This window comes from Gracilinanus agilis, chromosome 2 (assembly GCF_016433145.1).
Source record: "Gracilinanus agilis isolate LMUSP501 chromosome 2, AgileGrace, whole genome shotgun sequence".
In the NCBI taxonomy this organism is placed as follows: Eukaryota; Metazoa; Chordata; class Mammalia; order Didelphimorphia; family Didelphidae; genus Gracilinanus; species Gracilinanus agilis.
This window is the reverse complement of record NC_058131.1, coordinates 27,406,433-27,432,471: the sequence shown is the minus strand read 5'-3', so window position 1 is coordinate 27,432,471 and position 26,039 is coordinate 27,406,433. Positions and strand designations below refer to the sequence as shown.

The following is a 26,039-nucleotide window of genomic DNA, read 5'->3' as shown; positions in this document are numbered from 1 at the left end:
GAGGGAGGGAGGAGGGGGATAGAAGGAAGGGAGGAAGGGAGGGAGGGAGGGGAACATTACTTTTACTTAGAACCCTTTTTTTCATACAGAGGACTAGGCAAATCAGGAATAAAAGATTTGGAACTCATGGCTTTCCTGGGTCTCAGTCAATGTGGAAGGACTTAGAACAATAAGGAAGCCAAGGTGGGAAGAGGATAGAAAGGAAGGAAAGAGCCAGCATCCAGAGACTATTGGAAAAGATTCATTCTTTTCTGACCTCTGCCCACAGTGCCGCCAGAGGTGACCGTGTCCCGTTATGATGACCCAGATGGCAACATCACTCTCTCCTGCACAGCCAGAGGCTTCTATCCTCGCTCTATCCTGCTACACTGGGAGAAGGATGAGCAACTGGATGTGTGGGGACAGGAGAGTTCCAGTGGCATCCTACCCAACACTGATGCCACTTTCTACCTCCAAATCACCCTGAAGCTCCAGTCAAGGGACACCGGGACAGGTTATACCTGTGTGGTGAAGCACAATGAGCTAGAGACTCCAGCTGTGTACCCTGGTGAGTGTCCCATTCACACTGGCCTGAGCCATCCCTAGGAGACCATCACTTGGAATTAGCCTCTCTAGCCCCTATCCAGGGAGAGGGCACCTGGGGCAGGACTCCAGCTATGATTCTATTGCCCTCTCACTACACCAATCATTGCTTTCTCTCAAGATTCTGCCACCCCATTTGTTTGACATCTTTCATTTCTCCCAGTCCCTGTAAAGCCCACTAAGGTGGGGCTTTGGTATGTGGCCCTGAGCATCGTGGCAGTGATCACCCTGTTACTGAGCTGTGCTCTTGCTTTCCTCATATGGAAGAAGAGGAAAAGAGGTAAGTATATGGGGCCACCACTCATGAGGAGCTCTGCACAATCCTTAAAGCATTGTGGAAATGTGTGGGATGGGGATGGTGGTGGCAACAGTAGTCATGGGGAAAAATGTGAAAATCGTGATGCTAGTGAACAAGATGGTGATGGTAACAATGATGGCAATGGTGACAAGACTGATGGTGTTATCTGCTGTTATCAATGATGATGGGATGACGTGGTGATGATGACAATAGCCATGATGATAAGGCTCTTGACAACATGCAACACTGTCATGGGGGAAACTCTTTACAAACTGAACCTCAGACCTGAAAACAAATAGAAATCACCTAGTAAAATTTATCCATTCACCTGGATAGTTCTGCACTGATAGCCTAGCCTAGCTTGTTCTTTATTCAGGAAGACCCAAGTTCCAATCCAGCCTCAGATACTTACTTTGTAACCCTGGGCAAGTAAAATTTGTAAAATGGGAATAATAATAGCACTTACTTCCCAGGGTTGTTGTGAGGACAGAATGGCATAATAATTGTAAAGCACTTAGCACAGTGTCTGGCACACTATAAACATGATGTAAATGTTAGCTATCATCTTCATCAGCATCATTATTATTATTCATATGATACCTGCTAACCATGGGTGTCCTCAAAGATCCTGTTCCAGGCCACACCTCCTCTCTCTCTCTCTCTCTCTCCTCTTTCTTTCTCTCTCTCTCTCTCTCACGTAACTCTTACCGTCTGTCCTAGTAACTCTAAAACAGAAGGGCAAGGACATTGTGACTTGCCCAAAAACCACCAGAACCACATGCTTCTACCACGTGTTTCTACCACATACTTCCAGGGAGCTGCTTGGCAAAAAATAGTTTGCTGGTATTTTACTCTTAATGGATTTGAAAGCTTTTCAGGATTAAAGGAACAGTTTTAGTTGCTCCTGTTTCTACTGACTGCTCTCCCTAGTAGAGACAGTGGGGTTTGGAAAGACCTTAAAGAATTTTGGGCTCCAAGTTGGAAGCTTGTAGGGACAGGGTTGCTTCTCCATGAGGCAAGTGGGGTGGGGGAGTTGGGGGTTGGTTTGGAAGCATCTCCCCAGGTGGAACCCAGAGGGCCGCTAATTGTTATCTAAGAAAAAAACAGCCAGCTTACCCTGCAGTAGCAGGTAATTCAACTGTTTTCGGTTTAAGGAAGAAAGAAAAAAAGATTTAGGACTTACCCTTTTGGGCAACAAACAGATCAATAGCTATAAGTTGTAACTCCAGAATTGGTTACCAAAAGCTGACTGAGGAATGGTTTTAGAGATAGTAAAAGGTGAAGGAAATTATCAGATGGAGGGTGCTCATCAACCTTTGTGGTCTGCCAACTAATGTAAGAGTTAAAAATTTAGGTTTTATGCTAAATATGAGAATTATAAAGTAATATTTTGGTTGCCAAATTTAAAATATTATAGCCTAAGTCAAAATGACTTTTAGCAGTTTTATTTACAAAGAGTTGGAAAGAGTGAAAGTGGAAAAATCTAGCTAAAGAGACTTATTTTAACAAGCCTACCAGCCCTTCTCTGGTGAAGTGAGACAGCCCCACAGGACCTTCCCCATATCCCTTGTCCCTATGCAGATTTCCTGGCATTCCTCAGCCAGAAGTCCCAGTAGTATCTTCAGCCAGGATTCCATGAACACAGTCTCCTCCAAATCCAAGGCAGAAATCTCAGTCACTCACCCAGCAAGCCAATACAGGATCCAGGGAAAAGGTCTCCTTCAAGTCAGGAAAGGAATCTCCAGAACCAATCTCTCCAAAGGCCAGGAAGGGAATGAATCTCTGGAACCAATCTCTCCAGAAGCAAAGAAAGGAATGCATGCTAGACCATGTTGGTCTCTTTTTATATCACTTTTTCCATGTCATTTCCTGTCATTCCTCCTTCACAGAAACCAATTGCAGTCTTTCAATTTGCCTGGGGGGGTGGCACACTACAGTGACCTTTGGAGTTGCACTTACTCTAGTAAATGACTTCTGAACTCTCATACTTAATGGTAACTGGCGGTAATTTAAGTTCTTGATTTGATTAGCTAAAAATAGACAAGGAGAGAGTTAATCCTATCTTCACACGCAGAGTCACACATCTAGGAAGCATCTGAGTATAGATTTGAACCCAAATTCTCCCAACTCCAGGCATAATGTTCTATCCACTGTACCATCTAGCTCCCCCTTCCTCTTCTCTTTTTGATTAAAACTATCTGGCTTTGGGATCTCCTCAGCTCTTGTGGGTTGAATTGTTACCTCTATGAAGATGATTCCGGATATATCCAACACCCATCTCTAGCCAGAGTTATAGTCCTACATCACCTATTCTCTTCTGTACATCTCATACTAGACTTCAATATGGTCAAAACTGAGCTCATTATCTTACCTCAAAATAAACCCTCCTCTCCTCAGAACTTCCCTCTCACTATCAAGGACATTACATTCCTCCCAGGCACTCAGACTCACAACCTTGGTTTCATGCTTGGCTCCTTACCAAAATGCCACATATCCAACTCATTGCTAACCTCTGTCTTTTCTACTCTCACCTCATCTTTGTACATGTCCCCTTCTCTCTCTATTCACACTACTGTCATTTCAGTTTGATTGACTCTTCACAACCCTATTTAGAGTATTCTTGACAAACATAATTGGAGTGGTTTGCCATCATCTCCTTCAACTCACTTTACATATGATAAAACTGAGGCAACAAGATAAAATGACTTTCACAGGGTCACAGAGCTAGTGTATGAATCCAGATTTGAATTCAGGTCTTCCTGACTCCAAGCCCAGTGCTCTAAGGGGAAGTAGAGTCAAGCTTAGAGAACACATTTGATGAAGAGGCAGCTCACAGCTCCTGGTTTCTGAGAGTATTTTCCTCCCCTAAAAATGGTCATCATGAAGTCCCCCACTGAGTATGGTACAGCTTTCTGCTGTGCTTCTTAGAGCATCCAGAAGCTATTTTTACTCAGTTTATCTACTTTGTCCTCCAATCCCAAAGCACATGCTATTGTCTGCCTTTGCTGTTCTCTCCTTTCCCCTCTCTCCAACAGACAATTTCCTCTATGGGTCTTGCTGGAATTATTTCCACATTCTTGCCACTCAGTTCCCAGATTCTGAAATGGTTTTCTCTTTTATCCAAGACTTGGCCTGAATGAGTCTCTTCAGCCAATCCTAATACATTTCCCGAATAACCTTATTTCATTTCATCCAATGGCTAGAAACATTTTCCTCCTTCCTGACTGATGAAAGACTTTTGTAATTCTTTGGGTTGGTTAACTCAGTAAAGACATTCTCTCCTAATAAAAGTGTCAGGAAGAATGTATTTTGTTAGTAACTCTCAGTGGGGTGAAGTGATTAGATGATTGACACCTTCCCCGATCCTTACCCTAGGAGATATCTAGTGACTTGAAATCATTGAGGGTAGCTAAGTTCTCTCTTCCTTTCTTCTTAATTATCTCAGATTTCAACTCTTAATTTGTCAGGATCCAGACACTGTTCCATCAAATCTCACATTCCCCAACCTCTGTGTCCTCGATTTCTTTATGAAAGTTCTCTGTAATCTCTCCAGAGAGCTACCTGCCCAGATATGTGACCCAGCTTTGACAAGAAAAAGTCTGATGGGTAGCTACTTCCCCCACAGCCTAAGAACAACTGAGATTGCTCTCTAGAGACACCAAGACACAGGGCTTGACACAGTTGGCTTTTGATCCATGCTAAGGCTGAAAGGATAAATTGGTCCCAACAGGAGTGACATCATTAGCACCACACTCCAACCTACCTGATCAAATCTGACCACATTTATATATTACATGCAAATATGTGAATGGATTATTGTTATTATATATTATCATTATTATCATCATCAACATGATCATCATTCTTCCACCAGAGTCTACCTCCAATGTCTCACCAGGCTCTGCAAATAAATGATGCTGGGTTCCCAAAGACTGTGCCAATAGAGTCCAAGCTCCAACATGTCCTATCCAGAATGCCTTCAAGGACTGTTCCATGCACAAGCTAAGCACAGAATACTACATCATCAGACATTTGGTTCTAATTTCTTTTGTCAACAGTAATTCAATAAAAGAGATATAGACTGATATCTAAACCAGATAGGGATAAAGCAAAGAAAGAGAACTATTAAACAATATTACAAACAAATAATGATGCAAATTTTTAAAAATAAAATGCTATTAAAAAAACTACAACAACATATCCAAAATTATTCACTATGACCAAGTTGGATTCATTCTCAGGATTTTTTTAAAAGGGGCTGATAACAGGAAAACAATTAACATAGATTTTTTTAAAAAACAGCACAAACTATGGAATTGCATTGATATGGAAAAGACCTATGAAGAAATATAGCCTTTGTTTAAGAGAACGAGTAGATGAGGAAGATGAGAAGCAGCCAAGCAAGACATTGTCCCAGAAGGACAATGCTTTTTAAACTCTTACCTTCCAGAGGGCAGCTGGGTACCTCAGTGGATTGAGAGCCAGGCCTAGAGACAAGAGGTTCTAGGTTCACATCTGGCCTCAGACACTTCCCAGCTGTGTGACCCTGGGCAAGTCACTTGACCCCCATTGCCTAGCCCTTACTGTTCTTCTGCCTTGGAGCCAATGCACAGTATTGACTCCAAGACAGAAGGTAAGGGTTAAAAAAAAAAAAAAAAAAAAAAACCTCTTACCTTCCATCTTAGAATCACTACTGTGCATTGGCTCCAAGGCAGAAGAGCGGTAAGGGTTAGGCAATGGGGGTCAAGTGACTTGCCCAGGGTCACACAGCTGGGAAGTGTCTGAGGCCAGATTTGAACTCAGGACCTGCCTCTCACTGAGCCATCCAGCTGCCCCCAAAGAGGGGAACAACAATTCTAAACCAAACAAGGGATAGAGAAGGTTCCAAAATACTTTTTTAAATGTCAACTGTGAAAACTTGGCTGCTCTCAGCAATGCAATGATCTGAAACAATCTTGAAAGACTTAGGACGGGGAATGCTACCCACCTCCAGAAAAAGAACTATCGGTGCCACATGGATGTGGACCAACGCACACTATCTTTCACATCAATGGGTTTGGGGTTTTATTTTGGAGTTTCAATTTTGTGTGAATGTATTCTTACAACAACCACCAATAGGGAAATGTGCTTTGCACAATAATAAAAATTAAATTAAAAATTAAAAACATTTTTACAAGATTTAAAAAAATAAAATTGCGTGGCATTAGCAATTCATATAGAAGGGAAACTATGCGGCGGGGGGAAATATTAGAGCAAAATATCTCAGTTAAGAGTCTGACACTCAAACTATATAAACCACCCAATGGATAAGTTGTCAAAGAGAGCAATGGTAAAGAGACATCAGGCTTTGGAAATGGAGTCAAGACTTCCCTAGAGTTCACCAATCTGGTGATGTCTTTTTGGATGTGGTTTTGGAAGATTCTGAGGAAAAGAATAAATAAAGTGATGAGGCTGAGGCAGCAGGCACCCACGGAAGGGGGAGACTAAACCCCTTCAGAAGACTGGACCAACAGCAGAGACAGGTGTGAGCAGTTACCAGAAGCCTCTCGGAGAGCCAACATCCCTCCCAGGCTCCTGAAGGTAAGGTGAGGCTCTGCTCTGGTCCTCCAGAACAAGTTAACCTGGGGCAGCAGTCATCCACGGTGTGCCAATGTGGCTGTTTAACCACTAGGGGTCACCGTTGAGACGAGTCATCAGTAAGAAGGGGAGTATTCTCAGCTTTGTTTGGGTCCTGCCCCACCTTCCTTCCTGCCCCCCATCAGTCAGGTGAAGCCTCTCTCCCATTTTTCAGAATAATATTCTAATATTCCTAATATTATTAATAGTATAATAATCTAATCTAATAATATAGTAATATTAATGATATTCTAATATTTCTAAATGCATAAAATAAAATGCATGGGATTACAAAGAAAATAAATTATGCTGAAATCTAGCTATATATATACATATACATGTACATATTTACATATATATGCATGTATATATTTTTTCTTAATTTTCAGATTTAAATTTTTTTTTAAACCCTCACCTTCCGTCTTGGAGTCAATACTGAGTATTGGCTCCAAGGCAGAAGAGTGGTAAAGGTAGGCAATGGGGGTCAAGTGACTTGCCCAGGGTCACACAGCTGGGAAGTGTCTGAGGCCAGATGTGAACCCAGGACCTCCCGTCTCTAGGCCTGGTTCTCAATCCACTGAGCTACCCAGCTGCCCCCTAAATTAATTTTTAAAATAAAAACAATTATTTTTAAAGTTCACAGATACCACCAGGCCAAGAACTCCTATATTAAGCACCTCCTGGGCAGAGCAGTGGATAGAGTGCTGAACCTGGAGACAGGAGGTCCTGGGTTCAAATACTTCCTAGTTGTTTCACCTTGGGCAAATCACTCAGCCTCCATTGCCTAGTCCTTACTGCTCTTCTGCCTTAGAAGCAGCCTTGATTCTAAGAGAGAAGGTAAAGGCTTTCTTTTTTTTTTAACATAGTAAGGAAATATTTAACGAAGCAAAGAAAAATATAATAGAACATAGATAATGTTAATATGTGCTTTTCTAAGTCAATGTGCCCTACCTCAGGGCAGCATGATCTACAGATCTATTAGCTGTCTTTGCTTTTATTTTTTTAATCTACATTGGACTTGGAGGGGGGGAAAAGGAGGTGGATAGATATGAGAGCCATTTATTGGCTTTAGTGTGGTGTCTACATGTCCTCTTCTTCATGTTTGATCCAGATGAGAGGCCCCAAGTCTGGGGGTGTTTATCATTGTATAGCCCTCAGGTCAGCACCAATGAAGGGGGAAAGTGCAGGATAAAGTTTCTATGAAAGTCGAAGAGGTAACAGTGATCAGGAATACAGAAGTGATGGTGAAGACTGAACCACTGGATGAACAATGAAGATTACTTATTACATACTTGCAATGTTCTCCAGCACAAGGCTAAGCATGGCAGATACAATTACAAAAGCAAGACTGTTACAGATCTTAAGGAGCTGGCATTTTTTTTTTTTACTTTTACCTTCCATCTTAAAATCAATTCTGTGTATTGGTTCCAAGGCAGAAGAATGGGAAGGGCTAGGCAATGGGGGTTGTGACTTGCCCAGGGTCACCCAGCTAGGATATGTCTGCTCTAGGCTTGAACTCAGGACCTCCCATTTCTCTCTATCCACTGAGCTGCCCCCAGTTCAGCTGCATTAACTGTTTAACTGCATTGTGTTGGGTCTGAAAGAGTTTAAAAAAGACATAATTCTTGCCCTCCAGGAGAACTGTCTAATGGGGAAGATACCATACAGAAATGACGATATGCAAATAAGGATATGCTGAATAAATTATGAGTCTCAGGGTAGAGATAAGCCAATAAGAGACATAAAAAGAGAGGCCAGATACAGAAAAAACTATTTATTTCGAGGCAGAGAGGGAGCTGACGGTGATTTTCCCCACCTCAAAACTTCCTTCTGCTCCATTGTAGGCATCATAAGATCCCAGAATAGGACTTTTCATAGAAATGAGAGGTAATGAGTTGGAGTGGTTTCAGAAGAAACTTTTATCTGACTGCTCGGGCCATACCAAAGTCTCTGGTAAAACAGAGGGGCTGGGATGGAGATCAGAGGAGAAATTGAGGCTAGAATAAGACTTCTACTTCACCGTAGCCCCTAGAGAGAAAAGTAGATCCTCAGATTTCCTTCTGGTAATCATCACAGTTCTGACATAGAAGTGGAGATGGGAATCAGAGGAAGACCATCTGTCCAAGGAAAGATATTGTGGTTTATCTCCCCCAAACCTGAACAATATAGCGGTGGCCATGACAGGACCACAGATATTGAGCTGAGAGGAACCATCGAGATCTTCTAGGCCAAACTTCTTATTTTTCAGCTGAGGAAACAGAGGTCCAGAAGTTTGACTTGCCGAGATTCTCACAGGCAGTAGGAACCAGAGAGTCCACTGATTGCAAATCTAGTCTTCTGTCCATCACACCAGGCTGCTTCCCTGATAATGGTGGTGATGGTTTATCTCAAGGTACAAACCCCAAATGACAACTGATGCTTTTCCATCCTCCTATAGGGAGGAAGAAGAGGTGCAAGGGCAGGAGGAAGAAAACATGTCCAGCTGTCAAAGGATTTTAATGGTCTCCCTGGATTTCTAGGAGAAGGGGCAAAAGGGACAATTTATGGAGGAGAGAGAAAATAGAGGAGCAGGGTCAGGGGAGAAATGGAGAAAAGGAAGGAAGGAATAAGATTAGGAGATTAATATTAACTCTTTTAGAATCCCCATTGGAGACAATAGTTGACAAGAGGTGGGAAAGAGGAGAGCACGCTCTGTCCCTTCCATATTTCCAACAACCACTGTCCAGCACCCTCTGGAAGTTAGAAGTTTAGAGGAAACTGTTCAGATCTGTTCTAGAGAAGCCAGGATTTGCCAGCGCATTTTCACTGAACCTAGAGGGATCCACCTCTGACTCCTTGGTAAAGCCTTCATGTTCACTGATTTCATTTTCTTCTACCTGTCAGGCAAAAAAAAAAAAAAATGGCAAGGCTCCAGTCAGCGGAAAGAGTTTGGCCCTGATTGAACCAAGAGAAAAGGCTCACTTCCTTGTTTGTGCCAGGAAGCTTACAGAAAGGAGATGGTGCCTCTGCCACAGACTTTGCACCTAATCATATCTTTACAGGTTGTTTCCTCATCTGAAAAATGAGGAAGTTGAATCTGTTGGTCTTTAAATTCCCTCTCAGCTCTAAATCTATTTCTATGGTCTTTCTTTACAGGTATTGAGGGGGTAAGAATCATAAGGATATAGAAGCCCCAACTAGGCTCTCTAGAAAATGGGTTATCCTAGTACAGTGATTCCCAAAGTGGGCACCACCGCCCCCTGGTGGGTGCTGCAGTGATCCAGGAGAGCGGTGATGGCCACAGGTGCATTTATCTTTCCTATTAACTGTTATTAAAATTATAAAAAATTTAATTTCCAGGGGTGCTAAGTAAATTTTTTTCTGGAAAGGGGACAGTAGACCAAAAAAGTTTGGGAACCACTGTCCTAGTACAATAACACCCAACCAGAACTGAAGTGTTCCTTCAGCTGAATTTTCCCCTAGACATCAAAATTCCTAATTCTCTCTGAGATCTCAAAGCCTAATCAATGAGCTCCAAATTCTGGCAGGCTTTTCTTTCTTTTTTTTAAGGATATTTTATTTTCCCAATTACATATAATAACAATTGTACACATAGGTCTTCTGAAATTACAAGATCCAAATTTTCTCCCTCCCTCTCACCCTTTCCTCCCTAATTCTGGAGATGATAAGCAATTTGATGTATTATCATGTAAATCATATTTCCATATCAGTCATTGTTGTAAGAGAATAAACATAAAACCAAAACCCCAAAATAAAAACATAAACAAACTAATGTGAAAGATAGTGTGCTTTGATCTGCATTCCAGCTCCACTGGTTCTTTCCCTGGAGGTGGATAGCATTCTTTGTCATAAGTCCTTCAGAACTGTCCTAGATCGTTGTATTGTTGAGAGTAGCTAAGTCTTTCACAGTTGATCATCATTCAACATCGCTGTTACTGTGTACAGTGTTCTCCTGGTTCTGCTTATTTCACTCTGCATCAGTTCATGTAGGTCTTTCCAGCTCTTCCTGAAATCATCCTGGCAGGCCTTTATTGAAATGAACTTAAGAGAACTGCTTCAGTGATAGACTAGGACTATTGGTCAGCCTAGCTAAGAATAGAGTGACCAATAACTAAAAGAAGAGAAACCAAGTGGTGTTGCAATTGTTCTGGTGTTGGCAATTGAGGTAATGATTTCTTAAAGGGCTATAATGGGGCAGGGAGGGGGTATCTAACTGCATTAGAGAAACCCAGGGAACAGAACTTCGAATGTATGAGTTTTGTCTCTTTTTGTTGCGTGACAATGCTGTCCATGCTTGCAGATTTATTTAGCATCCTGCTACTTTACCAAACTATTACAGGTCGTGAAGATTTTCTTTGCTAGTCTTCTGGGTTTTCTAAGGAAGCCACATCGAAGAATAATTTTTTTCTCTCTTCTTTGCCAATCTGTATGTCTTTAAATTCTTGCTCTTGTCTTATTGCCATCACTATCGTGGTGATCAGAGCACGGACACAGATGAAACCACGGCTCCTTTGGAACAAGAAGAAAGGGACCGTGTCCAGAGGAAAGAGAAGACAAGGGACACAGGATGCCCTCATCCCACAGCCTACAGGGTTCCTTTCTAATGAGGAATGCAGAACATGGGCAAAGAGATCAGAACCTTTCAAACAAGTACAAACACAATAATCAAAACTGAATTCATTAAGGGCTGAGAGTTTGAATCAGGAAAGCCTGCCTGGAAGGGGTAAAAGATGTAGGATGATCAATTAGGAAGTCAGGTAAGAGGCTCTGAGGGTCAAAACTAGTGTGGTGGCTATGTGAATGAAGAGGAAAGAATGGGATGTGAGAGAGGTTGTGGGAGACATGATGAGATATGGCAACTGACTGGATTTTGGGGGATGGGAATGAGAAAGTTGGGAGTGAGGAAGAAGGAAGAATTGAGAATGACTGAAAGGGGGCAGAATAAATAACTTCAGATTGCAGACATGGATTCTTTTTATTCTGTTCTCAAGCCCTCCATCCAGAATGAGGCTCTTCCATTTTGCCAAGAGTCTTCCCTTCTTCTTCATTCTCCTCCTGGAGGAAAGATGAAGGCAACCAGTGGTGCCATGGATAGAGTGCTACACTTGGAGTCAGGAAGACCTGAGTTCAAATCTGACCTCAGACATTTACTAGCTAGGTGAACCTGGGCAAGTCATTTAACCCTGTTTGCCTCCTCAAGTATAAAATGGCAATAATAATAGCACCTACCTGTAAGGATCAAATGAGATCATATTTATAAAAATGTTTGACAGTTCCTAGTACATAGTTGGTGCTATATAAATGCTTATTCCTTATTCCCTTCCCCTGCTGCTCTTGCCCTGTTCCCCAACCACGTATCAAATCAACCAACATACATCTCCACGACTGTCCCCAGGAGAGGGAAACTGGGGCAGAGAACATGTTGCAAAATAGACTTAAAGCCAAAGAAGATACCTGGGTTATTTCCTTCTGGGAACTCATCTCCATTGGGTTCTCGTTTCCATTCAGCTTATAGAAGAGGTTTTTCCTGTAGGGGGAAAGTGGGCATGAAGCTTACTTTCCACCTTCTTTCTTCCATAATTCCTCTACTTACTCTAGCCTACTTGAATTCCCATCTCCAACCCACCCCATCCCTCTAACACTGAGGAAGAAGTCTCAGGCTCGGGCTTCATCGGATCAAGGTATTCCCCCCAGACTTGCTCCCTGAGGAAAGAAAAACCCTTCCAGACGAGCTTACCTAGTCCAGATGTGGACAGCTCCCAGACCCAAGAGCAGGAACAGGCAGCAAAACAACACCACAAAGATGATGAAGAGCACCCGATACAGGTTTAAGTCATGGAGAACTGGAAGACCCAAGCACCAAGGTTTGCTTAGAGGCTACCCCTAGAACATATCTCTCCCTCCGTTGCCCATGGAGGCTGCCATTGGCTCTTCTTGTCATTTAAGTCAAGAGCTTATTAAGTGCCTACTGTGAGTCAGACCTAGGTACTAAAAATATTTTTGGAGGGACAACAAGACACATAAAAGTGAATACAAATGAAAGACAAAGTAATGAGGGCTGACCACTAGCATCAGTGAGAATCAGAAAGGCTTCTTATAGGAGATGGCACCTGAGCTGAGCTTTGAAGGATGCTAGAGGTTAGAAGGAGGGGGGTGAGAAGGCAGCCCATTCCCAGCTTGAGGAATTGTCTTTCCAGTGGTACAGAGGTGTGAAATGGAATGTTGAGAAGTATAAAGACCAGGGAGTAAGACTGCAGTTTGAGTCTTTGAGAAATAACAAGACATCTCATCCCAGTGGAGATAGATGTCCAGCAGGTCCTTAGAGATGTGAGATTGAAGCTTGGGAGAACAATGAGGGCCGGGCGTAGAGATTATTATCTGCAGAGAAATGGTTTACATTAACTCTGTCTTTGTGGGGAGATCACTGAGCCAGGGTGCTGAAAGGGAAAGCCACCCAGGACAAAGCCTTGGGGTACACCCAAACCCAGCAGCAGGATATGGACAATGATCCTGCAAAGGAGAATGAGAAGTAGTGGCCAGATAGGTCAGAGGAGAACCAAGAGAGATAAGTGCCACCCAATAAGTACTTATTATGGTCAACCACTATGGGATACATGGAGCTTACAGTCTAGTCATTCTGCCTCTGTCCATGACTCTAGCTATTGGGTCTAGCTCTTTCCTTTATTGTTGTCTTTGTTCTAGACTCTATTGTGGTTCTAACTATTCCCCTATCTCTTAAAGCTCTGGTTCATCTCCGTAGGCAGGCATAGTAATCCTGTCTGAATGATGGTGGGTTCATCTGCTTCTACTGAGGGTTTAAGCTCCTTGAAGGCAGGGACCCTTTTTTAAAAAAAAATTGCCAGAAAAGGAGCTAGAAATTGTCTTAGAATGAGAGAGAGCTAGGGAGTCAGAAAATGTTCTAGTGTTCAGTCTACAATCATAGAAAGAGCTAGTCATGGACCTAGAATGAAAGAAAGATCTAGAATCAGAATCCAAGCTAGAAACTGATCTTGAATCAAAGAAAGAACCAATGGGAAATAAAGTCAGAGACGGAATCTAGAATCACAACAAAAGCTAGCAATGAGCCCAGAATCAGAGAAAGTATGTCATAGAAAGAGCTAAAGAGGGGGCAACTAGCTGGCTCAGTAGACAGAGAGCCAGATCTAGAAACAGAGGGTCATGGGTTCAAATGTGACCTCAGACACTTCCTCACTACCTAGCAGTTTTACACACATACTAGGTACTTAATGTTTGCTGAATCAAAGAGGACAAATCAAATGAAAAAGAACTATCCAAATTTTTAAAAGAAAATTTCATGGCAGACCTTCGAGAGAACTTTCTCTAAGTGTTGATAAACTATAGAAAGTATCATTCAGAGAAAGTCATGGTAACTCCTGCAGAGTTTACACACAGAGACAGATGGGCAGACAAGGTTATATGATTCCTCCTCAGAGCTGGGGAAAATGCTAAAAGAACTTCCTGATTTCCCTAGGAGTTCTTCACTCACCTTTTGTTCCAAAGTACACAGAAGAAGAAGATGAACCCAGAGCATTGGATGCTAAGCACACATACTTTCCCTGGTTTTTGGAATTCATATCATGGATATCCACCCGCAGGGTGTTGTGGGAGGTTAAAACTTGAATGTGGGGATCATGATGGCTTCTGGGACGAGTAGAAGCAATGAAATGGCCTCCATGAGAAAGAGTCAGTTCAGAGCGGGGCTCACTATCCACATGACAGTGCAGAATACCCCAAAGACCAGTCTCTGGCTCTAGAAAAGAGGTCACTGCAGGTGTTCGTGGTGCATCTGCAAAAAAAAAAAAAAAAAAAAAAAAAAAAAAAAAAAGAGCCTAGAATGAGTTCTTCATGTTGGAGACATTTTTTTAAAGCCAGTATATGAGAAAGAGCTTCAGATGGACCTAGCATCAAAACTAACCATATCTGGAAGCAGAGAAAAATCTAGAAAGCCAGAAAAGGAACTAGAAAGTCAAAAATGTTCTAGAGTTCAATCTAGAATCATAGAAAGAGCTAGCAATGGGCCTAGAACTGAAGAATGATCTAGAATCAGAATCCAAGGAGAAACTGACCTTGAATCAAAGAAAGAACCAATGGGAAATAAAGCCAGAGACAGATCGAGAATCACAGTAAAAGCAAGCAATGAGCTGAGAATACGAGGAAAGTATAAATCATAAAAAGAGCAAAAGAGTGGACAGCTAGGTAGCTCATTGAATAGAGAGTCAGGTCTGAAGATAGTTGGTCCTGGTTTGAAATTTGACCAAAGAAAGACTGAATCAGTTCAAGTTGAAGAAAAAGCTAACCACAGGAGGAGCTGGAACCTGGCCAGGAAGAGGGCTAGTATCAAGGGAGGGCCCCTTTTTGTGCCATCAGCAGGGAAATTTAGTACAGGCTAGGGGAGAAAGAAAGAAAGAAAGAAAGAAAGAAAGAAAGAAAGAAAGAAAGAAAGAAAGAAAGAAAGAAAGAAAGAAAGAAAGAAAGAAAGAAAGAAAGAGAGGAAGGGAGGGAGAGAGGGAGGGAGAGAGGGAGGGAGAGAGGGAGGGAGGGAGGAAAGATGGAAAGAGAAACAACATTATCCTGTGGCAGTGAAGTAACAGAATGGATAGAGCATTAGGCCTGAAATTGGAAGGACCCGAGTTGAATTCTGATCTCAGATACTTCCTAGATAGGTGACCCTGGGCAAGTCACTTAACCTCCATTGCCTAGCCCTTACCATTCTCCTACTTTGGAACTGATGCTTAGTATTGATTTTAAGACAAAGATAAAGGTTTGGGGTTTTTTAATCAGTTCTAAGACAGCTTTCCTATTGCTTACTCAAGGACAATTTTCCTGGCCACACTTTCCTCGGCTATCAGAACTGCTAGTGGTTAACCCTAAACTAAGAGACAGAAGGAAGCCATAGGGGCTGCCTCTCCTCCCCTACCCCTACCTTTAAGGAGAGGACAGATGAGGGAAGGTACAGATGATCATCCTGAAGGTAGATCTATAAAGGCTCAGTGAATTTATGCCCAAAGCAAGAACACGTCCTCTCTCCTTGCCCCACCACCTCCCAAGCCATGGCAGAGGAAAGAGTGGGGACTGGGGGCCCCACCAAGTGGGTATAAACTCAGAGCCCACTTACACAGCACTCTGAGGCTGACGGGGGCAGAAGAGGCACTCCCCAAGGACCCATCCACACGGCATTGGTACACCCCAGCCTGGGCACTGGCCACCTGAGAAAACACGAGTGTTGGCTCAGGACCCTCTTGCAGCCATCGGGAATTCCAGGACCAAGTGTAGGTGGTGTTCTCTTGGGCTCTGCCGGCCAACAGGCAGCTCATATTGAGGGAGTCTCCTTCGTGAACCTCCAAGCCGGGCTCCACCATGATGCGAACGCCTGAGGAGCAATCCCAATAATAGTAATAGTGATCGCATCGACAATGACAATAATATCGATACACCTTCAGTGAACTGACATTTCAATATTTTTTTCGACTACAAAAAGCAATCATTGGATCTGTCTGTTCAATAGTCATCATTGTTTCTTAGTCGTTTTTCGGTCATGACTGACTCTTTATAACCCCATTGGAATTGCCATCCATAGTAAGTAACATTCCCACTTTTTTATTATTCCCATTTTACAGAGGAGAAAGCTGAGGCACTGAGAAGCTTAATAGAGTTTAATTTAATATTTAAGAATCAGAAAAAAATGTCTCTATGTCTCCCTTAAGGATGGAATCATCATCCCTCCCTCCCTCCCCCAAAACACACTCCATCCTACCTTCTGAATCAGGAAATATCCTGCTCATTCTTGTGTGGTTTAACATTTCTTTATGTCCATCCTCTATGTGACTATTCCACCCACAGTCCCCCAGAGAGTACAAACTAAGCATCTCTTCCATCAGACTAATTTCAAGAAAGTCAGGAGCCAAATAGGGCCTCCCTAAGGGCAGAGACTATGAGTGCCACATGACACCAGAGCTTCTCGGAGAAGATGTCTCCCACGTCCAGCCGTGAGCTGTATGTCCTCCATCAGGCCAGAGGTTCCCTGACTCAGAGCTTTTGTTTCTCCATCAGACAGAAGATATCAGGATTGCCGTGACTCCACCTGTCCTTGTACCTTAACCCAGCCCACTTGGGATGCCCAGAACCAAGCAGAAGGACTGATCGGCCCCTTACGCCCCTGTACCTCAGACCTTCTCCACCCAAGCCCTTCCACTCACCTTCTCCCCACAACCGTCCAGTGGTGGTGATGGAGCCAAAGACATTCTGGGCAGAACAGAGGTAATCGCCCTCATCCTCTATACTGACATCCCACAGTTCCAGTCGGAGGGTGTTATGGGTAGTATGGACTCGGCTTTTCCCCACCAGTGACCCAAAGGGACTCTGGCCAGAAGCCACCACTTCACCATTCCGGGAAAGAGTCAGCTCTGCTGGAGGTTCACTGTCCACAGTACACTGCACCACAGTCACTCGGCCAGCCCGGGTATCCAAGAAAGAAGTCAGGAACGCATCCCTAGGGGCATCTGGGGACAAGAGAACCAGCTTGTGGGTACAAAGCCAGACCCCAGCTGAGCCTGCCTCACCCCTAAACCTCCTATGTCTGCTCCTTCCCTACTTAAAGACTCCCATGATGCCTCTACCCTTTTCCATGGAGCCACTTCTAGACCCAACGGAGCAAATTATTGGCATCAACCAACCTGACATAAGTATCCTACTAGACTGCAGGATGGCCATTCTTCCTAGCTTTGGAAAAATTCTTCAGCTTGTAACTAGGTTGTTGAATTGAATCAAAACTGAGAAGAATTGGTCTGCAGCTTGATTCAGCCATTTTGTATTACTCATCAATATGGGTGGTACATCGAGGCAGGAACTGGGATCTCCCTCACCAGATCTGGGACTCTCAAGAGTCAAGGCTGTATGTGTGTGTCCCCCATCAGATGAGAGACTCCCCAAGACCAGGAATTTGGTCCCCCTCCCCCTTCAGACTACACCATCAGAGACTTCCTACAGGGAAGGACTATTTCTCTCATTGGCTTTGAGGATTTCTCAGGACAAGAATTGTTTTCCTTCTCGAACTATGAGCTCCCAGAGTACAGGGGTCAGCGAATGTCATTTTTAGCTGTGGGATTGTGGGCAAGTTATTAAGGTTTTCTAAACCGATTTCCCCATCCATAAAGTAAAAATCATTCACTTATCTCACAGGTATGTCGGCAGGATCAAGTGAAATAATAATAATAGGTAACAGGTTCAAATCCGGCCTCAGACACTTCCCAGCTGTGTGACCCTGGGCAAGTCACTTGACCCCCATTACCCACCCTTAGCACTCTTCCACCAAGGAGCCAATACACAGAAATTAAGGGTTTTTAAAAAAGAGAGAATAATAATAGGTAACATCTCTACAGCACTTGCTATGTGCCAAGCACTTTCTTATTATCTCTGTTGATCCTCACAAAAACCCTAGGAGGTAAGTGCTTTTATAATCCCCATTTTGCAGATGAAGAAGCAGAAGTTAAGTGACTTGCTCAGAGTCAAACAGCTAGTAAGGGTCTGGGGCCAGATTAGAATTCAGATCTTCCTTACTCTAAGAATGGAAGTAACTATATATGTCACATAAAATAGAATTATAACATAGTAAGGCAACTGAGCAGCTCATAAATGGAGCGTTGGGTCTAGGAAGTCTAGTGGGTCCAGGAACACCACTGAGGTAACCTGGTGCACCAGAAAGAAGCCTAGCTTTGAAGTAAGAGGATTCGGATCCTCGATTCTGCCCGGTTATTTTGGCAAAACCCTTTGTTTCTCTGGGCCTCAGTTTCTCTAAAAATGAAGGCGTTGGACTAGAGGACTCTGAGGTCTCCTCTAGCTTTAATCTCTGAGTGTAGGAATCACAAAGCCTGGGCTTGTATTATACTGGCTGTCACTGGGTTCCCCCCTTACAGAGGAGTCGAAGGGCAGCCGGTTGGGACCTCCGGACACCACGGCCATCTCGGGCAATGCAGGAGTAGGTCCCGGCGTCTGGAGCTCTGGTGGTGCCCGGGAGCTGGAGGACACGAGTGAGCCCCTCCTGGAGCCAGCGGCCATTGTGATACCAGGTGTAGATGGTGGGGGGGTTGGCAGCAGGGTCCTCACACGTCAGGATGACAGGCGTGCCCTCTGGCACCTCACCGGATGGGGCTATGGACACTCGAGTGACTGCAGGGCAAGGAAACAGAGCCGAGGGTTAGGGTGAGGGAGGCAGGGAAGAGGCAAGCTCTGTGCCTGGAGCCTAAGATGCTGGGGTTCCAGAGTGGAGCCTTTTCTCATCATCTCCCCCTAGTCACCCATGCGTACCTCCTCCCCCTGCCCCAAAATCGCCCCGTAAATACTTTGTGTGCATTTCTGTTTGTACATGGTTTCTCCCTTGATCGAGCGTAAGCTCTCTGAGGGAGGGCAGGAATGATTTCATTCATTTATTTGGATGGCCAGTGCCTTGTACAGTAAAACGAGGCACTTAATAAATGCTTGTTCCCTGCTTTAGGAGGTCCCCTGGACAAGACACTCCAGGGAAGCCCCAGAACAAAGCAAAATGGCATCTGCCCATGTGGTATGATTTGAGGGACACTAATGGCGGGCATTTCAGCCCAAATCAGAGGGTGGATGATAGAGTGGAAAGAGCTCTTGGTCTAAAATCAAAGGACCTGAGTTCTAAACCTGATCCTGATGCTTGTTGTTTGTGGCACCTTGGACAAGTCACTTCACTCCCTCTAGTCTCAGTTTCCCTGTCTGTAAAATGAGGAGTTGAACTCAATGATCTTTAATGTCTCCTACAGCTTTAAATCCTTTGATGTCCATTGACAAAGGTCTACAGATGGCCAGGAAAGAGAAGCCAGTGATATATGGGAGTAGAAAAGGTGCCGTGCCCACCCCCTTCCACCTCTTTGAGGTGTCTCCATGAGGAGCAAACCCCCAAACTGGAGGAGAACTCTGGAGGGGATAAGGGAACTGAGGCAGGGGCAGCAGGTAGAGGTCCAGAGAGAGGGGATGGTTGATGAGGGCTCTCCTCCCATCGTGCCTTGCCATCTCCAGCCCAGGGCTCACCCTCTAGCTGCAGGTCCAAGGATGCGTTAGCCTGGCCCAGGGAGTTCTTAGCAGAACAGGTATAGAGGCCATCGCCAAGGACCTTCTGCTCTTGGAGCTCAAAGCGAAGGGCATTCGGGGTAGAGGATGCCCCCAGCCTGGCTGGCCCAGGAGAAGAGGAGGCCACGAGCTGACCACCCCACCTCAACACCAGGGTGGCTGGAGGTTGGCTGTCCACCGTACACAGCAACACGGCCGGCTGTCCTGCCTGGCTGTCCAGCAGAGAGGTCAGACGCAGGGCCCGGGGAGGGTCTAGAGAGAAAAACAAAAGCAAGGTCAGATGGAGAAGCCTTCTTGAAGGAGGCAGGGAGTGGTGTTGAAGAAACAGGAAGGCACAGATTGACAGGAAGGATGGAGGATAATAGCACTAGAAAGGGAACTCAGCAAAGAGTGGGGATTCCCCAATTTAGCATGTGACTCATGAGGTTCACTCAGCCTCAGTTTCTTCATCTGTAAAATGAAAAAGCCACACTCCAAGGCCTCTGAGGTCCCTTCCAGATCTAGGGCAACAAGCCTATGCACTTTCTCCTGAGTCCCATCCTCACTCTGTCTTCTCTCCTGCCTCAGTCATTACTAGGACACCACCACAGGAGCTTTGTCTCGGGGTCTTGACATCTACTCTCTCCCCACAGTGACTACCACCCTTCCACCTCATCACTACTTCCACAAGCCCACACTGCCACGTGGCATAGTGCCACCTAGCCCTGAGCCACCCCTAGCATCTTGCCAAGGAGCACCTTTCTCCAAGGCCTGCCTTCTCTTCTCTCCCTCCAGAGGCCCTGGAAAGCAAGTTGTCCCCTTCTTTCCGGTGTGGCTGACCCTGAAATCAATCTGTCCTCTGCATTCCAGCCAGCTAAATCTATCCCCAGGGCCAGGATCTCTAGCGATAGCTCTGCCCTTCTCCCACCCCAGATTGGGAATCCATCTGGAGCTCCAGCTTCCCTTACTTTGAAGCTTTGGCCAAATCACACAACCTCTCTAGGACTTGCCTTTGCCATCTGTGAAATGGGAATAAGTCATCCTACTAGACCTGATTTGCCAAGATGACTAAAGGATCACAGATGATCCTTGAGATGGAAAGATGAAATGAGAAGTGGGTCATGGTTGCTGCTCGTATGAGGTAATCACATCATTTCCCCCATTTCCAAAATGAAGAGGAGAATCATTCAGACTCTGACCTCAAGAGTGAGGCCAGAAGAGAATTCAAAATCTCTGAAGCCAGCCCCCACCCCGGACTCACAGAGAACGATGAGGTTCTTGGGGGAGGAGAGGCGTGTGACCCCCTCGTGAGTGTCCACAGCACAGCGGTAAGAGGTGGCATCCGCAGCAGAAACATTGGGGAGGAAGATAGCAGGGCCACCGCCCAGCCAGTGTCCATTCCGGTACCAAGTGTAGTTGAGCTGGGAAATGTCGGCCGCTGAGACCACACAAGTTAGGTTCACGGCTTGGCCCTCCCGCACAGTCAGAGAAGGCAACACCTGGACTACCACGGCTATTGGGAAAGGCAAATGAACGTGGGGCAGGTTAGAGGCAAAGACATAAACTCATCCTTTTCTTTCTGGGAGCACAAACACGCTAGCTTCCCCGAGGAAGTGGACCAGAAGATAGAGATCTAACCCCAAAGCAGAGACCACTGAGACTTGAGTCTCACCTCTGGCACAACTGGCTATGTACGGCACCTGGGCAAGAGGCCTGGATTTAGCATTCATTATTTTTACTTCTTGAGTTCCAAATTCTCCCCCTCCCACTAAGAAGGCAATGAGATATCAATTTGACATGAGAAGTCACGCAAAACATAGCTCCATATTAGCCATGTTGCAAAAAGAGAGAGACAGAGAAGACAGAGACAGAGACAGAAACAGAAACAGAGAGACAGAGACAGAGACAGAGAGAGAAGACAGGGAGACAGAGATAAGAAAGAGACAGAGAAGACAGAGAGAGAGGCAGAGACAGAGAGAGAAGACAGGGAGACAGAGACAAGAAAGAGAGAGACAGAGAAGACAGAGAGACAGAGACAGAGAGAGAAGACAGGGAGACAGAGACAGGAAAGAGAGACAGAGAAGACAGAGAGAGTCTACTTCAATTTACTCAGAGTTCATCAGTTCTCTCCATAAAGGAGAATATACTTTTCGTCATGGGTCCTTTGGAATTGTCTTGGATCAGTGTACTGATTACAGTAGCTAAGCCATTCACAAGTGATCATCTGGCAGTACTGCTGTTACTATCTACAATATTCTCCTGGTTCTGCTTACTTCTCTTTGCACCAGCTCCTATAAGTCTTTCCATGTTTCTCTGAAATTATCCTGCTAATCATTTCTTTCAGCACAATAATATTATAATTACATTACAATTATATGCCACAACTTCTTCATCCATTCCCCAACTGATGGACATCCCTTCAATTTCCAATTCTTTGCCACCACAAAGAGAGCTGTTGTAAATATTTGTACATACGTGTCCCTTTTCTTTTATCTCTTTGGGACAGGCTTAGTAGTGGTATTGCTGGGTCAAACAGGATACACAATTGTATAGTTCCAAATTATCCTTCAAAATGGTTATACCAGCTCACAACTCCAACAATGATCAGTGTCTCAATTTTCCCACATCCTATCTAGCACGACATTTTCCTTTTTTTCCTTTTTGTCATGTTAACCAATCTGATAGGTATGAGGCGATACCTCAAAGTTGTTTTTCTTTGCACTTCTCTCATCAATAGTAACATAAAGCATTTTTATGTGATTATTGATAGTTTTGACTTCTTCCCAAAACTCTCTGATCTTTTGATCACCTGTCAATTAGGAGATGGCTCTTATTTTTAATAAATTTGGCTTGATACCCTATATATTTAAGAAATGAGGCCTTTATCAGAGAAACTTGCTGTAAAAATTTTTTTCCTAGTTTCCTGCTTTCCTTCTAATTTTGGCTGCATTGCTTTTGTTTGTGCAAAACCTTTTAAATTTCATAGAATAAAAATTATTCATTTTCCTTCCCATCATCCTCTCTACCTCCTGTTTGGTCATAAACCCTCCCCCTATCCATAAATTTGACAAGTACATTTTTCCATGTTCCTCTAATTTGCTTATGATATCGCCCTTTATGATGTCTAAGCTGGAAGCCAGGTTACTAGGTGGAGAGTCTGGGTGAGGGAGAGTGTGAATGAGTCAAAAGAATGCAAGAGTCATGAATTTGAATCCCAGCTTCAGCACTCACTGTATCATCTCTCCTCTCTGAGCCTGTTCCTTCCTCTTACAGCAAGAATCTTAGAGTCTTTACATTTACTTCCCATAATCCTCCCTTTTTGATCATAAATCCTTCCCTTCTCCATAGATCTAACAGGCACAAAAAAAGTCATGTCAGAATAAATGAATGTATGAGTGAATGACTTTGAATAAATGTGAATGCATACAGGAATGAGTGACTGGCATACAGTAGACACTTAATCGATACTGGTTCATTGATGAAGTGAGGGTATAGGAATCAATGAGTGAATGGTTGAGTGTGTTTTTGTGAATGAATAAGAACACATGAAGGAAAACATTAATACGTGTAAAGGAATGGAACACAGTAGGTACTTAATACTTGTGGATTGAATAAATAAAATAAGAATTGTATGAATGAATGAATGAGTGGAAATGAATGAATGAGAATAATCAACGAAAGCATGAATGAGTGTAAGTGAAAGGAACACAGTAGGGGCTTAATAAACACTTACTGACTGGTTAAATGAATGAAGTGGAGAATGAATAAATGAGTAAAAGTGAATAAATGAATGTGAATGGATGAATGAATGAGTGGGAAGTCATTTGGTGACTAAATGAATGAAATTGTCCCCTCCTCCTTTCCATGGTTCCACCAATTAGCCCTTTCTCTCCCATCCAAAGACTCTCTGCCCTCTGCCCCCTCTGCCCACCCCCCTCACACACACTCACTTTCAGCACTGAAGGCTACAGAAGCTGTGGCATTCCCAAGGACATTGCTGGCTTCACAGATGTACTGTCCTTCGTCCTCCAGCCCCACATCCGGGATCTCCACACGGAGGACATTGAAGGAGCGGGTCACTTGGGAAGAATCCATTCCAATCCTGCTCTGGGAGGAGGCCAGGAGCTGGCTGCCCCTCAGCAGCCTGAGCTGGGCTTGGGGGTCGCTGTCCACCTGGCATATGATGAGACCCGACCTTCCAGCCTCCAATTCCAGCAAGGCAGTGAGGGTGGGCTGCCGTGGGGGGTCTATGGGAAGAGAGCAGGGCAGGGAGTGGGGATAAAGTAAAGAATGGGCCCAATGGACCCATTCTGGGGACTGTTCCCCTAAGACCTTGGTCCCTCAAACCCAGGGTTCCAGCCTCCTGAGGATAGCTCAGCCTGGTCTCCTGTCTCAGATATCTTGTCTCTGGGATCATGGGAGACACTGGACTCTCCCTCCCACTCAAGGATGGGCTAAGTACTCCAACTACCTCTGAGCACCAGAAGAACTTACAGGAACCCCAGCTTGGAGGATGGACAGTCTATATGATATCACTGCAGGGTCAAGTTCTGGAACTCTGGGAATAAATGCTCAGGACCCCCTTCCTGTGATCTGAGAAAGTTCCCTACTCCTCCTTCCCCTATGATTCTTCTCCCCTTTGCTAGACTACTCCTGATACTCTGAAAGAAGGTTCCCCCTCTCTCTTTCTGTTTCCCTGGTCTTCCTCTTCTTCCTTCTTCTCCTCTTTTCTCTCCCTTCCTCTAACCCAGTGATTCCCAAAGTGGGCGCTATCGCCCCCTGGTGGGTGCTTCAGCGATCCAGAGAGACGGTGATGGCCACAGGTGCATTTATCTTTCCTATTAATTGCTATTAAAATTTTTTAAAAATTAATTTCCAGGGGGCTAAGTTATATTTTTTCTGGAAAGGGGGTGGTAGGCCAAAAAAGTTTGGGAACCACTGCTCTAACCCTTCCCCTTTCCCAGGTACCCTCCACTGCCACCTCTTCTTTCTCCCTTCCTTTACCCTCCCCTCCCTCCACTTCCCCAACAAGGGGCAGTACTTACAGGATACATGAAGGCTGACAGGGGAGGCGAGACTGGTGGCACCCCCTGGGGCCCGAGCCTGACAGTGGTAGGCACCCCCCTGTTCAGCCATGATAGAGGGAAAGTGGAGCGTGGAAGCAGTAGGTTCTGGGAGGTGCCGGCTGTCCCGGTACCAGTTGTAGGTGGTCCCATCAGGGGCCCCACCTGTTACTTTGCAGCTTAAGGACACTGTCTCTCCTTCACGGACCTCCAAAGATGGTGACACCTGGACCCAAGCAGCTGTGAGTGGGAAAAGGGAGAAAAGGGAGTCAGGACCCCCACGCCACACTTAACGAGACATTCTCTGCCCCTCCAACCAACAAGCTGAGTGAGGCCAGTGGGGAGGACAGATCACTCCAATTCACATAGAGGAAAAAGCCAAGCCAGAGAACAGGCCAGGGAATTTGCTAAAGATGGCACACTTAGTTAGGACGGAATTTAAGTCAGATATGGGGAAGAACATGGTGGCAGCTAGAAAACGTGGCATAAGAAGAAACAAAGTACATGTAATTGGGAGAAGAAGGAGGAGGGAGAGGAAGAGGAGGAGGAGGAAAAAAAGAAGGAGGAGGAGGAAGAAGACAACAATGACATCAACAACAACAAAGAAAAGACCCTAGGCTGGAAATCAGAAAACTTGGAATGATCATGGACAAACAGCTTCCTTTCTCTGGACCTCAGTTCCCTTATTTGTAGAAGGAGGAGATAGGAGTGGATGATTCCAAGTGGCTTTGTCAGTCCCCTTCTTCATCTCCAGGCTGAACAGGGACCCTATGAACAAATCCTTTGAGATTCCTTGACAGTTTGTGAGTGGCAGTTTGTGGAGGTAGGAAGATGGTCTTAAACAACAATCATCGTCTTTGCTCCCCACCACCACCACCAAAATGAAATGGGCTACTTCTGGAGAAAGCGAACTCCCAAATCCTGGAGAAATGAAAGGTTCATAGATTTTCCTTAAAAGTCATAAATGCTACATTCTAGCTAGAAGGGCACACTTGCCTTTCTCTATACATGATACCCCATGTCCTTCTTGTGTGCCTTTGTGCAGACTGTCCCTCAGCTTTGGAACTAACTCCCTTCTTTCCATTGTCTTCAGAATTCCTTTGTTCCTTCGGAGCTCAACTTGAGGTCCATCTCCTACCTGAGATCTTCTCTTTTCTCAATTGTTAATGCCTTCAGCAATGAAATTTACTATGCATTTACTGGACAGAAGTATTTTAACTAACTTATTTAAATAGACTACAGAGAGAAAGAAAAGAGAGAGAAACAAGAGAGGAGAGAGGGAGAGAAGGTAGGGAAGAGAGAGAGAGAGAGAGAGAAAGAGAGAGAGAGAGAGAGAGAGAGAGAGAGAGAGAGAGAGAAAGAGGGGGAGCGGGGGGGGAGAGAGGGGGAGA

General features: G+C 44.5%; 2 protein-coding genes across 2 annotated transcripts in view; one reads left to right on the top strand and one right to left on the bottom strand.

Moving 5' to 3' along the window:
• LOC123233106 (antigen-presenting glycoprotein CD1d-like) overlaps nucleotides 1-2,496 on the top strand; it is an 11,634-nt gene extending 9,138 nt beyond the window's left edge. The window contains exons 3-5 of the mRNA XM_044659274.1: nucleotides 269-547; nucleotides 746-862; nucleotides 2,462-2,496. Coding sequence (XP_044515209.1) covers nucleotides 269-547; nucleotides 746-862; nucleotides 2,462-2,496 — 431 coding nt within the window. The remainder of the gene's footprint in view (nucleotides 1-268; nucleotides 548-745; nucleotides 863-2,461) is intronic.
• A 7,958-nt stretch (nucleotides 2,497-10,454) lies between these two features.
• Nucleotides 10,455-26,039, bottom strand: part of SIGLEC1 (sialic acid binding Ig like lectin 1) — a gene marked incomplete at its 5' end in the record, with an annotated part of 33,123 nt that continues 17,538 nt past the window's right edge. The window contains 11 exons of the mRNA XM_044659273.1: nucleotides 10,455-11,005; nucleotides 11,951-12,023; nucleotides 12,234-12,339; nucleotides 14,004-14,303; nucleotides 15,633-15,887; nucleotides 16,714-17,016; nucleotides 18,428-18,682; nucleotides 19,568-19,858; nucleotides 20,847-21,098; nucleotides 23,536-23,832; nucleotides 24,631-24,888. Coding sequence (XP_044515208.1) covers nucleotides 10,931-11,005; nucleotides 11,951-12,023; nucleotides 12,234-12,339; nucleotides 14,004-14,303; nucleotides 15,633-15,887; nucleotides 16,714-17,016; nucleotides 18,428-18,682; nucleotides 19,568-19,858; nucleotides 20,847-21,098; nucleotides 23,536-23,832; nucleotides 24,631-24,888 — 2,465 coding nt within the window. The remainder of the gene's footprint in view (nucleotides 11,006-11,950; nucleotides 12,024-12,233; nucleotides 12,340-14,003; nucleotides 14,304-15,632; nucleotides 15,888-16,713; nucleotides 17,017-18,427; nucleotides 18,683-19,567; nucleotides 19,859-20,846; nucleotides 21,099-23,535; nucleotides 23,833-24,630; nucleotides 24,889-26,039) is intronic.